This window comes from Zingiber officinale, chromosome 4B, assembly GCF_018446385.1.
Source record: "Zingiber officinale cultivar Zhangliang chromosome 4B, Zo_v1.1, whole genome shotgun sequence".
In the NCBI taxonomy this organism is placed as follows: domain Eukaryota; kingdom Viridiplantae; phylum Streptophyta; class Magnoliopsida; order Zingiberales; family Zingiberaceae; genus Zingiber; species Zingiber officinale.
The window spans coordinates 129,664,334-129,679,082 of NC_055993.1; the positions used below are offsets into that span (position 1 = coordinate 129,664,334).

Below are 14,749 nucleotides of genomic sequence, written 5' to 3' on the forward strand. Positions count from 1 at the left end.
TCATGGAGGAGGTCTACGGATATTTTCTTGAGCGTTTGATGGAATACTCATATATTGTTGCATGATTTCTGCCATCACACTTGTCATCTACAAAAGAAAGCGGATTTTACATCATGCATTTATACAAGTAATTTTTAATAACTCATTTGTTAACATCAAACATGCTAATACCTGTCCCGGTAATGTTTCGAGTCCTTGAGATCCCCCAGCAGTTCCAACCATCATACTTTGCATAATACGGATAAAATTTTGGAATTGTTGTTCCTGCATCCGCCTCATTGATTGCTCCATCTCGGTTTTCCTTTGTGCTTCACGTGCTTCCATTTCTGCTTGTAGTCGTGCTTCTCGCTCTGCCTCCCTAGCTTCCATTTCCTTTATTTTTTCTTTCATTTCCTTGAACTTTTCTATGGCATCCGAAGCAGTGTCATATCCTTGGCAATGGCTACGCTTATATTGGTCAGGAAAAACTTGGCTAGGCAGTGCACCAGCTCCTAAACATCGAACTCGGCCAGAATGCTCAGGCCCGAACACCTCACTGCATAAAAAATAATTAGTATCATAAAAGTTATAACTTTAGCAAAAATTAAATGTGCTCATTACCGAAATGCTTGCTCATGCACTTGTCTTGGATCTGTTCCCTCTGGCATGTCTTGGAGATGGCGTTTCACAGCCTCATTCAATAAAGCCTGCCACAAAAATTGTGAATAACATTACAAAAATATTGACAAGTCATTTTAAAAAATTGAAATAGAATTCTTACCTCATGTTGTATAGCTTCATCAGCAATAGGAGACCTTCCTTTCTTTTTACTATGACAACTTAATTCTAATATTTCAATACGAGTAGGTTTTACACCATTTTCCTGAAACTAATCAACAAATTGCGCCATCAAACTTAACTAACACCAACTATATTCTATTCACTTTAATCAATACTTTAAATCTCGGCCCTAAAAATATAGAATTTGTAAATTAAAAATTATATAGAACTTATAAAAACAATCATTATATATAATGCTTACAAATTTATCTTCCAATGTTGGAATATTTATGCGTCCTTGTGCATGAATTCTTCGTTTTTTATGAGCATTTTCTCTATTAATTTTTGACATTCTCTGCAATAGGTTAACAAAAATGCATCATATACACCCATCTATATGTACAAAATAATAAATTTATTATTACTGCCTCATTCTTCTTCCAATAGTCACATAAAGTTTCCCAAACCTCGAGTGTCAGCTTATGAGGGACAGGACGAATTTGCAAGAGCTCATCTAAAGGAATATTTGGGTCATAAGACGTTGCCTTGACTTCGGTCCTCCATCGCCTCCATGCAACTCCCATCATTTGCATCACAATTTTTTTGTGGCGAGTAGGGATACAAAAATGTTCCTATGAATATTAAACAAATTATATTAATTTCTAATAGAAATTTGGAACTAAAAGATTCTCAACTTACAATTACATATCCCCATGCAAGATCCAAACGATTTTTAGGTATTTTCCTCCAGTCTAGAAAACTAAGGGGTAACAAGTTTCCATTTCGAGCAATCGTTCCCACAAAATTTGAAAGCGTGGGTTGCATTTCTCCATAAGGTTGACCCCTTTCATTAAATCTTACAACTAGTAAGTCATTGGGACCTAATGAATGAACATCCCTCATCACTGTCCTATCCCGTGTATTTTGGCTCCTTTGAGATGAACCTAAAAAAGTATTTAAAACATAATGTTAATTCATTAAAAAACATAATGTTACTTCATTGTAAATTCAATTAGCTATTCATATCCCCAAAAAAATTCTAACCTTCCTCATTATGCTCAACATTGTGTTGTAAGTCCAATTCAGCATTTTGTGTTTCCGATGGAGAGTGCGGCAGTGGTACATCTTGTGATTCATTTTCACCATTTAATCCTCTATTATTTGATTCTTCTCTTCTAGATCGCCCTCTGGTATTTTGAAGCAACTTTTGAATTCTTTTGTTCACCATTTTCAAAGTGAAGCAATTCCTACAAGAAATAGACAATAAGTGTGTGACATTTTTCAAAAGATGATTACATACTCATATTTATGTTGCACATAACCCTTATCCAGATTTTATATCTTTAAATTTTGACAATTCCAAAAAAAAAGGTCAGAAAATTAAGATCAGACAATTTTATCTGCAAATGACGACAATAAATAAAAGCTAACAAAAGGTAGTCAAAAACATAACGAGATATCAACATCTTTAAACTATGAAAATAAAAATTAATCACGCCTAAAACAATATGATAGTCTGGGACAGTCATCCAAAATTCTAGAAACTAGATTCAAATATATTACTTCAAGCAAGAAATTACCTCCAAGAATCAAAGTTAGTTGTAATGTTCTCCCTGAGAAGTATCGGTAAAAGGAGATGAGTAGATGAAGCAATATATATATATATATATCAATACATTAGATAGGTAAGTTTAGGGTTCTAGAAATTAAAAGCGGGAATCACAAAAAAAAATAGCAAAATAATGTGAGCGCTAAAAAAGGGGAGCCCTTTCATAGGCAATAAACATGGTATTTTAGTTTCTATTTTGGTAAAATTTTATGGTTAGAATCTTGGTAAACCATATTAAAATTGTACAGGTATAGGAATTTTATTCTTTCTTAAAATAATTTACCAACGAGCAAATTTTCCATTGCATCCATTTATATAAATAAAATATGATTATATTTTAAAATATAGACAATGATAAGATTGATAGTGAATTATTATAATGAGTATTTAAACAAAAATGCGTGAATTGTTTAGTTAACACTTTTATTTTATGATTTTTAAAATATATACGGACCATTTTCTTGCAAATGGTCTTGATGGCTAGTTTATAATTGAAACTGAGAATTGATAAAATTGAAAACACACAATTTAAAAATAATTTTAGCACATAAGATTTAACTTTCTCTTCATTTACTACAATTGTTTGACGTTATATATCATACTCTCCAAATCATGCTATAATTGTATCATACTACAATTAATGGAATTGTAAATTGTAGTTTTAAATCTATTTTAGTAATATATCAAAAAATTTATTTGTTCCCTTTCTCAGATTTATTTAGTACGTTTCAATTATATGCATCGATTATTTATTTTATTTATTTCATTAATTAAAGTATGTAATGCATCTCACATTTTGATTAATGAAATACACATGTTGCGTGTATTTATTTTATAAAATTTTTGATAAAGATAAGAAGATAAAATTATTAATAAGTTTTAAAATTATTTTAGGTATGAAAATAAAAAAGGATATTAATGTAATTTAATTTTGGACTTCATCAAATCAATCGAGATTTGACAGTTTGTATTATTATCTATAAAATAATTTTTAATAAAATTAGAAGATGGATTCCATGCGTATTACCTATACAAGTGAGTCAATTTCCGGTGACAGAGAAGCCAACAATGGCGCAGAAATTGGATTGTTATTTTTTCTAAGTATCTCGATCGGAATGTTGGATTTTTAAGGAGTAAGGAGAATGAATCACGATTTGTTGTGTGTATGTGGGGCGTAGGATTAAAAATTAAGGAAATTTAAATATTAATAATAGGCAAAAGACCCTAGTTTAAAAAAATATGTGACTTTGTAGAAACGATTTTGTTGACCACTTTAAAAAGTCTAATAAACCGCTACCAAACAAAAAATTAAATCGGTTTATAAAACCGCTCTTAAATTTAATGACATTTAAAACGGTTTGAAATAACTGATGCTACAATTAATCAGCTGGATCGGTTTTCCAACCGCTTCTATTACTCTTACCTTTTACAAGCGGTTTCATTTAACCACTCTTGTTGCTACACATATTTAGAGTGGTTAATCAAACGCTCTTAGAAGACCGGTCCTAAAATATTGGTTTTTTTGTAGTGCCAGCAACACAAGGAGCCGAGGACACATGTCATGCAGCATGTAGCAGTTGATCGTCCAAAGGCTGCAAAAGGCAAGGCGTGGATGCCACTATTCTGCACCTTCCATCAGTCGATGACACACAACATGCGCGACTGCTATGATTTGACGTCGATTGTGAACCAACCGGGACCACGTGGATATCATCGTCGGTCACCATCACCCGATCGGCATCATAGATGCCGGCCAACTGGCGGGAGGGAGGAAGAAGAGGGGCGTCCGAGCGCCGCCATCATCAGCCCCAACGGAGGAACGACATGAGTCTCGCCCGAGTTCCTACTGAGCAGAACAACGCCTCGGCTTGAGAGGAGGAGAACAAGAGCAACGCCGCTTGGAGAGAAACTAGAATGATTGCTAGTGGGTCGACTGGCAGTGATTCCAACCGAGCAAGGAAATCGCATGCTCGGCGACTGGAGATCCACGCTGTTGGATGCAGCAAAGAGAAGACTGAAGGACCTAAGATAAGCTTTGACCCCTGACACTTAGAGGGAGTAGAGATCTCTCACGATGATGCCCTCATCATCCGAGCGGTAATCGATAACTATACTATTCACTAAACCTTTGTTGATACAGGAAACTTGGTGAATATTATATTCAAGAAGGTATTCGACCAGCTGCAAATCGACAGGAGCGAGTTGTAGCCAATGACAACCCCACTCTACAACTTCACAGGCAACGAAGTGTTGCCGATCGGCCAGGCATGGCTGACCATTTCGCTTAGAGAGGAGTTGCTGAAGAGGATGAGGATAATGAACTTCATTGTGGTGGACACGTCATCTGCCTATAACGTCATATTGGGCCGACCGGCGCTCAACGAGTTCCAAGTGGTGGTATCCACCTTCTGCCAGAAGATTAAGTTTTCGGTGGACAACGAAGTGGGCGAAGTAAAGGGCGACCAGCTGGCCGCTCGACGATGCTACGTCGAGATGGTCAAGTCTGAAGCAATGGCCGCTCGGAAGAACCCCTGCCTGGAGGTGAATGCTACTAGGGAGGAACCTCCTTTGCTGGTCTATGAAGAAAAGGAGGAGGTCCAAATCCATCGCACCCGGTCAGAGGCAACTACATTTATCGCTGCCAACCTGGAAAGCGAGAAGAAGGCAGAGTTGGTCGTCTGCCTTATGCGAAACAATGACGTGCTCACTTAGTCGACGCACGAGCTCCCGGGCATCTCGTCGAACGTGGCTTAGCATGAGCTTCATGTCCGAATGGACGCTCAGCCTATGAAACAGAAGAAGAGGGACTTCAACGCTGAGCAAAATCAGATCATCCGAGTGGAGATAGAAAAATTGCTAGAGGTCGGTCATATCCGGGAAGTTCAATTCCCGAGCTGGCTCGCAAATGTCATGCTGGTCTCCAAGCCGGGCAACAAGTGAAGAATATGCATCGACTTCCATGATTTGAATAAGACATGCCTGAAGGATTTCTATCCGCTACCCAGGATAGATCAGATGGTGGACTCTACGGTGGACTGCGAGTTGATCTGCATACTCGACGTGTACCAAGGGTACCATCGAGTGTCGCTCGCTCAAGAGGATCAAGAGAAGGTCAGCTTTATAATGGCTAACGAAATCTATTGCTACAATGTCATGCCATTCGGATTGAAGAACGTTGGCGCCACCTATCAGAGACTAATGAACAAGGTATTCTGACAACAGATCGGCCGCAACATGGAGGTATATGTCGATGACATATTAATAAAATCCCTCAGAGCTGTTGACTTTTGTGCAGACGTCAAGGAAACTTGTCGAACCTTGAGGGCTTATAGAATAAAGTTGAACCCGAATAAGTGCCTATTTAGCGCAAGGAGTGGCTGCTTCTTCGAATACATCATCACCGAACGGGGCTTCGAGGCGAATCCGAGAAAGGTGAAGGTGCTGCAGGACACGCCCTCACCCCGTAACTTGAAGGAGGCCTAACGACTGACCAGACGGATTACTGCACTATCAAGGTTCATCTCCAAGTCATCCGATCGGAGTCATCCGTTCTTCAAGGTGCTACACTGAGCAATAAAATTTCAATAGGATGCGGAGTGCGACAAGGCACTGGAGGAGCTCAAGGAGAACCTTAACTCTTTGCCTGTACTGACCAAACCCAGCGTTGGCGAACCGCTTTAGATCTACTTGTCGTCCACCGAGTATGTGGTCGGCTCGACATTGGTAAGGCAGAACGGTCATGAGCAATAGCTTGTGTACGTACTTTCTAAGCCATATAATAAAAGATGCAGGGTCCCGCTACACTTGTCTTGAAAAGTTGGCTTATGCACTAGTGTTCGCCGCTCAGAGACTCCGTCCTTACTTTCTTTCGCATCCTATCATCGTGATGACCAACAGCACCTTGGGAAGGGTCCTTCTCAAGTTAGAAGAGTTTGGGCGGCTATTCAAATGAACAACTGAGTTGAGTGAATTTGACATACAGTATCAATCTCGAATGATGATCAAGGCTCGGGCCTTAGCTGATTTCGTTACCGAGGTCTTGAATGCCAAGCCAAACACAACGTGAAAGATATATGTGGACAACTCATCCACTCAACAAGGCAGCGAGATCGACATTCTTCTGATTTTATCGCGGGAAGACAGGATGCAACTATCTGTTTAATTAGATTATTGGGTGACGAATAATGAAGTTGAATATGAAGTCTTGATAGCCGGCTTACAGGTAGCTCGGCATGCCGAAGCTACAAGAATCCTCATCCACTCGGACTCTCAGTTAGTCACTCAACAACTATTAGAGATGTTTGAGATAAGTAGCTCCCGACTCAGGTTGTATGTACAAGCTTTTGAGAAGTTAAAATCCGATTTTCAAGAGGTGGTGATTCAGAAGATCCTCCGGTCGGAAAATCAGGCTGCGGATGAATTGACTAAGTTAGCTAGTTCATTATTACCGGTAGTGATAGAGTAGCTGATCGAGCAAGTCTCATTGGTGGTGCACATCGATAGGATGGAGGGAATAGCTTTCCCGAGCGATTGGGGGGGGGGGGGGGGCAACTCTAATAGAGTTCCTCCGATCGGGCATCACACCTGCCGGTCAGGAGGAATCCCATTTACTGAAAAAGAGGGTCAGACAGTTCACCTTGATCGGGACCAGCTGTATAAAAGAGCCTCCTTCAGGCTCCTGCTCAAATGTATTGGATCGGAGGACGCAGAATACATCCTTCAAGAAGTGCACCAAGGCTTATACAAAAGTCATCCGGGCGACCGATCGCTAGCCCAAAAGATCCTCCTCATCGGATATTTCTAGCCTACGCTTCAAGATGATGCCACTCGGACAGTAGCCACTTGTCTATCATGCCAAAAATATCACAACATCCAGCATCGACCAACCGAGGAGATAAAGGCATCTACGGTGTCTTGCCCGTTTAACCAATGGGGCATGGACATCGTTGGACTGTTTCCAATGGCGACTGGTTAGCGAAGATTCCTACTTGTCATGGTGGATTATTTTTCAAAATGGGTGGAGGCCGAGCCGCTAGCAAAGATAACTGAACAGATGGTTATCAAGTTTATTTGGCAGAACATCTTGTGCCAGTTCGACATTCCTCACCGGCTCGTCTCAGACAACGGGAGGCAGTTTGCCGGACGGAGACTCGGGAAATGGTGCGAAGGCTACAACATTTAGCAAGTCTTCACCTCAGTGATCTACCCTCATAGCAACGGCCAAGCGGAAGTTACCAACCAGTAGATCCTTAGAGGTTTACGGGCTCGGCTCGACCACAGGAGGCAGTTGGGTCGATGAACTCCCCAGTATCTTGTGGGCTCTTCGCACGACACCAAAAGAGGCGACCGGTGTCACACCATTCAAGCTGGTGTACGGCGGCGAGGCGATGGTCCTCGTCGAGGTCAGAGTAGAAACCAACTGGGTGCAGCTCTACGACGAGGGGAACGCTGAGCAGAGACTCATGGAGCTCGATTTGGTGAATGAAGCTCGAGATAAGGCCGCCGTCTGGCTCACAATGTACATGCAATGAATGAAGCAAAACTACAACTAGAGGTTAATCCCAAGGTCCTTCCAGGTTGGCGATCTGGTGTGGAAAAGAATAAATTCGGTCGGTGATGTCACCAAGCTCAAAGCTCCGTGGGTGGGACCTTACAAGGTCATGCAAAAGCTTAGCTCGGGAGCATACTTACTACCTACAGGATGAGGAAGGAAGAAAATGTTGGAACTCCAAGGTTATTTTGGTGTGATCAACAAGTTAAGTTAGGTCCTGTGTATTTCTAACCTTGTGTCTAAGTGTTCAGGAGCTTAGGAGCACAGGTACTCGAGCGGAAGACGCAGCTAGCGAGAATGACGGCACGCGGTGCGTCCGAGGGACGAGGTGCTACGGAAGAGTACCCCGGTGGACGAGAAGGAAGCGTGCGATGGTTCCGAGGGACGAAAGCCGAAGCGGAAGATTGCTCGGGGAGCAAGAGGCGCAGCTAGCGAGAAGGTCGGCACGGGGTACGACCAAGGGGCGAAGACTGCGGATGAGTATGTTGGTGGACGAGAAGGAAACACGCAGCGATTCCGAGGGACGAGAAGCCGGAGCGGAAGGCTGCTCGAGAAGACTGGAAGTTGGGTTCGGGTGAGCCCTTTTCAGGATGGCAGAGATCACCCAAGCAAGCGGATCCAGAGTAGAAGACCCGGACCGAGCCGAACCGAACCAGAGCAGTGGTCCCGGATGAAAAAGTCAACACGGGTTGACTTTACTAGTCCAGGGCGCCCGGAACAGTCCGGGGCGCCCGGAACAGTCCGGGGCGCCCGGAACAGTCCGGGCGCTGTTCCGGGCGCCCGGACCTTGAATTCTGACCAGATCGTGTCAAACGCGATCTAAACGTTGGGGATAAAGTTTTATCCCCCTCAGGGCGCCCGGAACCCTTCCAGGCGCCCCGACCAAGGCTATAAATATAGCCTTGGTCCAGAAGCTTTTCAACGAACTCGAAGTAATCATTTCCAACGCTTGTATGCTTTAGAGTTGTAGTTAAGCTTATGTTTCTGCGCTTCAACGTTGTAAGAGGCTTCTCCGCCTGAAGGAGTATTTTAGTGCTTAATCTTCCTTGGATTAACAACCACATCGGTTGTAACCAAGTAAACCTCTTGTCTCTTACTTTATGTTTTTAATTTACTGTTCTACTTTATTTATGCAAGTGTTAGCTTAAAGAGTTCGAGGAAGGGTTGTTTGCTTTTTATGTTCACAGGACTATCCAACAACCCCCTCCTAGCCGGCCGCAACGGTCCTACAAGTGGTATCAGAGCCGAGACACCTCAGAAGGACTAACCGCCGTCTGAAGCAACAAAATGATGGCAGGAGCTAGCGAATATCCACTAGCATTCGAGGGGGAGTTTTCTTCATGGAAGAAACAAATGGAGGTATATCTTAATTCTGATTTTGGTATTTCTTTAATATTGAAATGTGGCTATGAAGAACCAAAGACAACGAATGGAGAAGAACTCGATCTACGCCTCTGGAACAAGAAAATCAACTGCCGAACTCTTATTGCAAATTAGAAATATTATCGAAAGAATTTTTTGAATTATAAAATCTTTTGACGAAAGATTCTTGCAAACTAGAAATATTATCGAAAGAGTTTCTTGAATTGAAAAAAGTTTTGACGAAAGATTTTTTGCGAATTACAAATTATTTTGTCAAAAGAATTTTGCAAATCAGAAATATTGCCAAAAGATTCTTGCAAGCTACAAAATATTTTGTCGAATGAATCTTGCAAATTAGAAAAATTGTCAAATGAAGTTTTACCAATTATTTTGTAAATACAATTTCTTGCATGTTTAATATTTGTTGCTTTAAAGTTGAAAGAAATAGCCTGTCGATTAAAGTATCTCGACAAACTATTAACCGAAATTAACATGATACAATTCTTCGCATGTTCAAATTTTATTACTTCAAATTTGAGAAATTGTAATAAGTTAAAATGGAAATTTAAAACTCTCTGATACAAGTATTAGAATAAAATATATAAATAAATAAATGAATAGAACATTTCTTTTAAAGAAATGATATCAATTCTCTTAAATTTTCTTGCATAAATTTTTAGGCTTAGAAATTATTGATGACGAATACTTAGAAATTTTTTCAAAAGTTATTTTTGACTTAGAAAATTTTCTTGACTTAGAAATACTTTCCAAAAAATCTTTGAAATAGATCTTTATAAATTTTCTAAGTGTCAACCCTTAGATTTTTCTAGCAACCCCATTTTTTTATGTGATCAAAGGGGGAGAAGAAAAAGTATAAGTCTAGGGGAGGTAGAAAATTAAAAAATTTGAAATTTAATGTTTCTATCTTGAAATTTAATGTTTTTATCTTGTTGCACGTTAGTGCAAAATAAACTGTTTAATTTTCATTCTATTATTGACCCTAGCTTAACTTGGGTTGATCACATCAAAAAGAGGGAGATTGTTGGAACCCTAAGGTTGTTTTGGTGTGATCAATAAGTTAAGTTAGGTCCTGTGTGTTTCTAACCTTGTGTCTAAGTGTGTAGGAGCTTAGGAGCACAGGTACTCGAGTGGAAGACGCAGCTAGCGAGAAGGACGACACGCGGTGCGTCCGAGGGACGAGGTGCTACGGAAGAGTACCCCGGTGGACGAGAAGGAAGCGTGCGGTGGTTCCGAGAGACGAAAGCCGGAGCGGAAGATTGCTCGGGAGCAAGAAACGCAGCTAACGAGAAGGTCAGCACGGGGTGCGACCAAGGGACAAAGACTACGGATGAGTACGCTGGTGGACGAGAAGGAAACACGCAGCGATTCCGAGTGACGAGAAGCTGGAGCGGAAGGCTGCTCGAGAAGACCGGAAGTTGGGTTCGGGTGAGCCCTTTTCCGGATGGCAAAGATCACCCAAGCGAGCGGATCCGGAGTAGAAGACCCAGACCGAGCCGAACCGAACCAGAGCAGTGGTCCCGGATGAAAAAGTCAACATGCGTTGACTTTACTGGTCCGGGGCGCCCGGAATCCCTCCGGGCGCCCGGACCTTGAATTCTGACCATATCGCGTCAAACGCGATCTGAACGTTGGGGATAAAATTTTATCCCCCTCAGGGCACCCGGAACCCTTCCAGGTGCCCCCGACCAAGGCTATAAATATAGCCTTGGTCCAGAACTTTTCAACGAACTCCAAGTAATCATTTCCAACGCTTGTATGCTTTAGAGTTGTAGTTAAGTTTCTGTTTCTGCGCTTCAACATTGTAAGAGGCTTTTTCGCCTGAAGGAGTATTTTAGTGCTTAATTTTCCTTGGATTAACAACCACATCGGTTGTAATCAAGTAAACCTCTTGTCTCTTACTTTATGTTTTTAATGTACTGTTCTACTTTATTTATGCAAGTGTTAGCTTAAAGAGTTCGAGGAAGGGTTGTTTGCTTTTTGTGTTCACAGGACTATCCAACAACCCCCTCTTAGTCGGCCGCGACGGTCCTACAGAAAACTCAATCAGCCTTGGAGCGCGAACCATCTCCAACCCTATATGACTGGTTGAGAGGTGTGTGGATAAATACAAATAATATTGCAATAGAATGTCCTATAAACGCAGGTAAACGATGAATAAAATTCACAAGTATCCAAGACTCTTGTGCCGATCGGCAAAGTTAAAAGTCGAGCGATTACTATAAACTCTTGTCTACACAAACCAACCATCGAGAGGCGAAGTTAAACCCTAGTCTTTGCCAACTAACGAGCAGCGACATTAAACCCTGGTTTTTACCAACCGGCGAGCGGCGATGTTAAACCCTGGTCTTCGTCAACCATCGAGTGGCAACATTAAACTTTGGTCTTCGTCACTCGTCGATCGACAACGTTAAACTCATATCTTCGTCAACGGTCGAGCAGCGACCTTAAACCCTAGTCTACACCAACCGTCGAGCGGCAACGTTAAACCCTAGTCTGCACCAACGGTCGAGCGGCCACCTTAAACCCATGTTTTCGTCAACAGTCGAGCAACGATGTTAAACCCTGGCCTTCGTCAACCGTCAAGCGGCGACGTTAAACCTTGGTCTTCACCAATCATCGAGGGACGACGTTAAACCCTAGTCTTCATCAACGATCGAGCGACGACCTTAAACTCATGTCTTCGTCAACCGTCGAGCGACGACGTTAAACCCTAGTCTTCGTTAACAGTTGAGCGATAACTATAAACCCGAGTCTATAATAAATAACGGCTGATCGGTCGCTCTAAAACCAAGTCTATGACAAACGAAGAGGAACAACAAATATGTAAGCCGAGAATAAGGCTGATCAGGAAACGTGCTGCTCGAAAAAGCGACAGTTTCCACTAAAATAGAGTCATTTGGCAGCGTTGAATCGATCGCTCGGATATCCCAGCGACTGGCTACATCGACGATCGGGATTCAGGAGGACATAGCACCGCACTTAGAAATTTTTCACAAAACGGTAAGTGGTTTGTAGTCCTACTCGAACAGAGCGACGAAGAATGCATAAGTAAGCGTGACAACCAACAAAATAAAGAAACGTCGAGCAACGATTCATGATGAAATACAAAATCAAATAAATAAGTATGCGTCGAACAGGTCATCATGCATTAAGACTTAGAAACTTTTACAAGTTGGCGAGGGCAGTACAAAATGAGGCGAGCTTCGCAGGGGCGGGTTCACTCCAGATAATCCAGTACATCATCGGGTAGTTATTTGGTCAGCTTATCCCGACTGATGACCTTGTTGGTCAATGCGGATGGAATATAGCCGCTGGCCTTCAACTGGTCGAGCGTGCCATCAATGACGAGGTTGAAAAGGCGGATGACCCGAACGATGTGTCGGTCGTTAAAAGGGTCTGAGCGAAGGTAATCCCACTTTAGGGTCTCAAATTGGGTGGACTCACTGCTCTGATACTCCTTCAAGGCCATTCGGGAAACCTCCAGCTCTGCCTTCAAAGTGGCCAGCTCGGCATCCTTAGCGGTGAGCTATTCTTGTGCCGCTGCTTGTTCAGCCGATCAGCTCTCTTGCTCGGTAGCTAGAGCTATAATCGCCTCCTTAAAGTTTTGAGCCAGGATCCGAGTCTCCTTGTTCTTGATCTCTAGGTCCTCGATGGCTCGGAGCTTCCTAGTATTAGCTGAACGGATCTTCACCTCGAAGGAACTGGCCTACTTATTGAGCCTCGCCAGTTACGAAGCCTGCTCGGCGCTCTTACCTCTCTTTGCCTCTAGCAGCTCGACACTCTTTTGCAAATCAGCCTTCAGTTGAGCGGCCTCAGCAGTTACCTGCTCCAAACGCGCCTCAAAAGCTACTGATTGGCCACTCTGCGTGCATAGTTGCTAGACTTCATGCTCTAAAAATGCGAGTCTTTGGCACATGGCCAGACTCTTGACCCAGTACTATAGCATCAGAAAAATGGTAAGAGCCGAACGGATAAAAAGAAGTAAATACAAAGGCTACTTACATACCTCAGTGGACATCTGGGTATAGCTATTCGCAAGCTCCTCGGGAGAGATGATCGCCGCACGGGCCCGGGCATCGACCCATATTTGTGCAAACGACCCTTAGATGCATATTTGTTGCTCGGGGGTGCGGGACTCAATGTCGTTTAGACTGCGCCACTCGTTGATCGACAAATGTATAATTGACATTATTTGCCTCTGGCTGCTTGGACTAGAGGGATCTAAGGTAGCTCTGCCTATTGACAGGGGCATTGTGACCGGTCGAATGCGGGAGACTTGGGCCACCGACAAAGATAGGGGGGCAGAAGGGCGACCGATGGTGACAAATCGTCCCCAGCGGTAGCTCGGACAATGACGGCGTTCGGTAGGATTACAATGAGGTGTGGAGTGATGTGGCTCCTTGCTCAAGAAGAGCAGGCGTAGATGTCTCACCTCGCTCGGAGGAAGGTCGTGAATCGCCTTGTGTTGGAGTCTGCAGGGCAAAAGTTGCTAATTGGGAGGACCCTTCCGCGCGGCGCCTCTTGCGGTGTTGCAAGGGTTCGCCTGAAGTGGCTGACTCAGAAGCCACTACGATCGGCAATATCGAGGGTCATTTGAGAGAAAGGTCGGCTCGGCCATAGCATCACTCGTCGCTGTCTGACTTCTCCCACCCTCGCTGGCTGATGCTTGCATTCCTTCGGCCTGGCCGAGCGATCCTCGTGGGAGCCGACCGGCTGTAGGCCTCAACTCTCCAATTCAGCCACTGCCGTAGCATTGATCTCAACGTCCACGAGTCTACTCTTGCCGGCTAGACGCGCCCTTAACATGATGCGAACTGCAAAAAAGAAAGCAAAATCAGTTAGATTCAAGGATGAAGGGAAGAGAGCATACCTAGGTTGGACGAAAGCCGTGTGCGAATCGGGCTCAAGCCGAATACATAAAGGGTGCCCTCCAATAGCAACCGATGAATGTGGTATTTCTGACCAGCTAAACTGGAAGATGCCTGGAGAAAGTCTGATTGGCTTATGTACTTCCCAAGCGATGGGGGATTCGTCACCTCTATCTGCTAGCCGGTCAGAAAGTCTGGCTGCTCGGGAAATCGGGAAAAAAAGTAGTGGTCCTGTCAATTCTTATTAGAGGATGACATCTTATCAAATAAGACCAAGCCCACTCGGGCTTGGAACAAGAAGATTCCTGTCTTGGACAATTTAGGGTAATAAAAATAAAGGAAGAGCCGAGGAGTCAAAAGAATGTCGTCCGGGCGGAACAAGACAATGACCCTGCATAGAAGCCTAAAGGAGTTCAACACTAACTGATTAAGAAAAATATGAAAATATTTGCAAACAACAGAGAAGAACAGATGAACAAGGAACCGTAGGGCGGCGATAAACTAATCCTTAAAAAAACACAAAAAACCCATAGGTGGTTCGTGTGGCCGATCATACGTAGAAGGAATAGTAACTTGGTA

At 43.0% G+C, this 14,749-nt stretch overlaps 1 protein-coding gene across 1 annotated transcript; it reads right to left on the reverse strand.

Annotated features, from left to right (window-relative positions):
* LOC121978677 lies at positions 1-1,987 on the reverse strand. Its single transcript, XM_042530985.1, has 8 exons — positions 1,804-1,987; positions 1,459-1,703; positions 1,227-1,391; positions 1,022-1,114; positions 761-868; positions 601-686; positions 172-535; positions 1-87 (listed from the first exon to the last, which is right to left on the reverse strand). Exons 1-8 carry the CDS (start codon positions 1,985-1,987, stop codon positions 1-3), a joined length of 1,332 nt encoding a protein of 443 aa, XP_042386919.1.
* Between the last annotated feature and the right edge of the window lie 12,762 nt (positions 1,988-14,749).

What these genes read in the sequence shown, in the direction of transcription:
- LOC121978677 (XM_042530985.1), bottom strand. Translation starts at nt 1,987, where the DNA reads ATGGTGAACAAAAGAATTCAAAAGTTGCTTCAAAATACCAGAGGGCGA. An exon ending in TTGCATGGGGATATGTAATT is followed by an intron (nt 1,392 to 1,458) that starts GTAAGTTGAGAA and finishes TAATATTCATAG; the next exon opens with GAACATTTTTGTATCCCTAC. An exon ending in TCGAAACATTACCGGGACAG is followed by an intron (nt 88 to 171) that starts GTATTAGCATGT and finishes TTTCTTTTGTAG; the next exon opens with ATGACAAGTGTGATGGCAGA.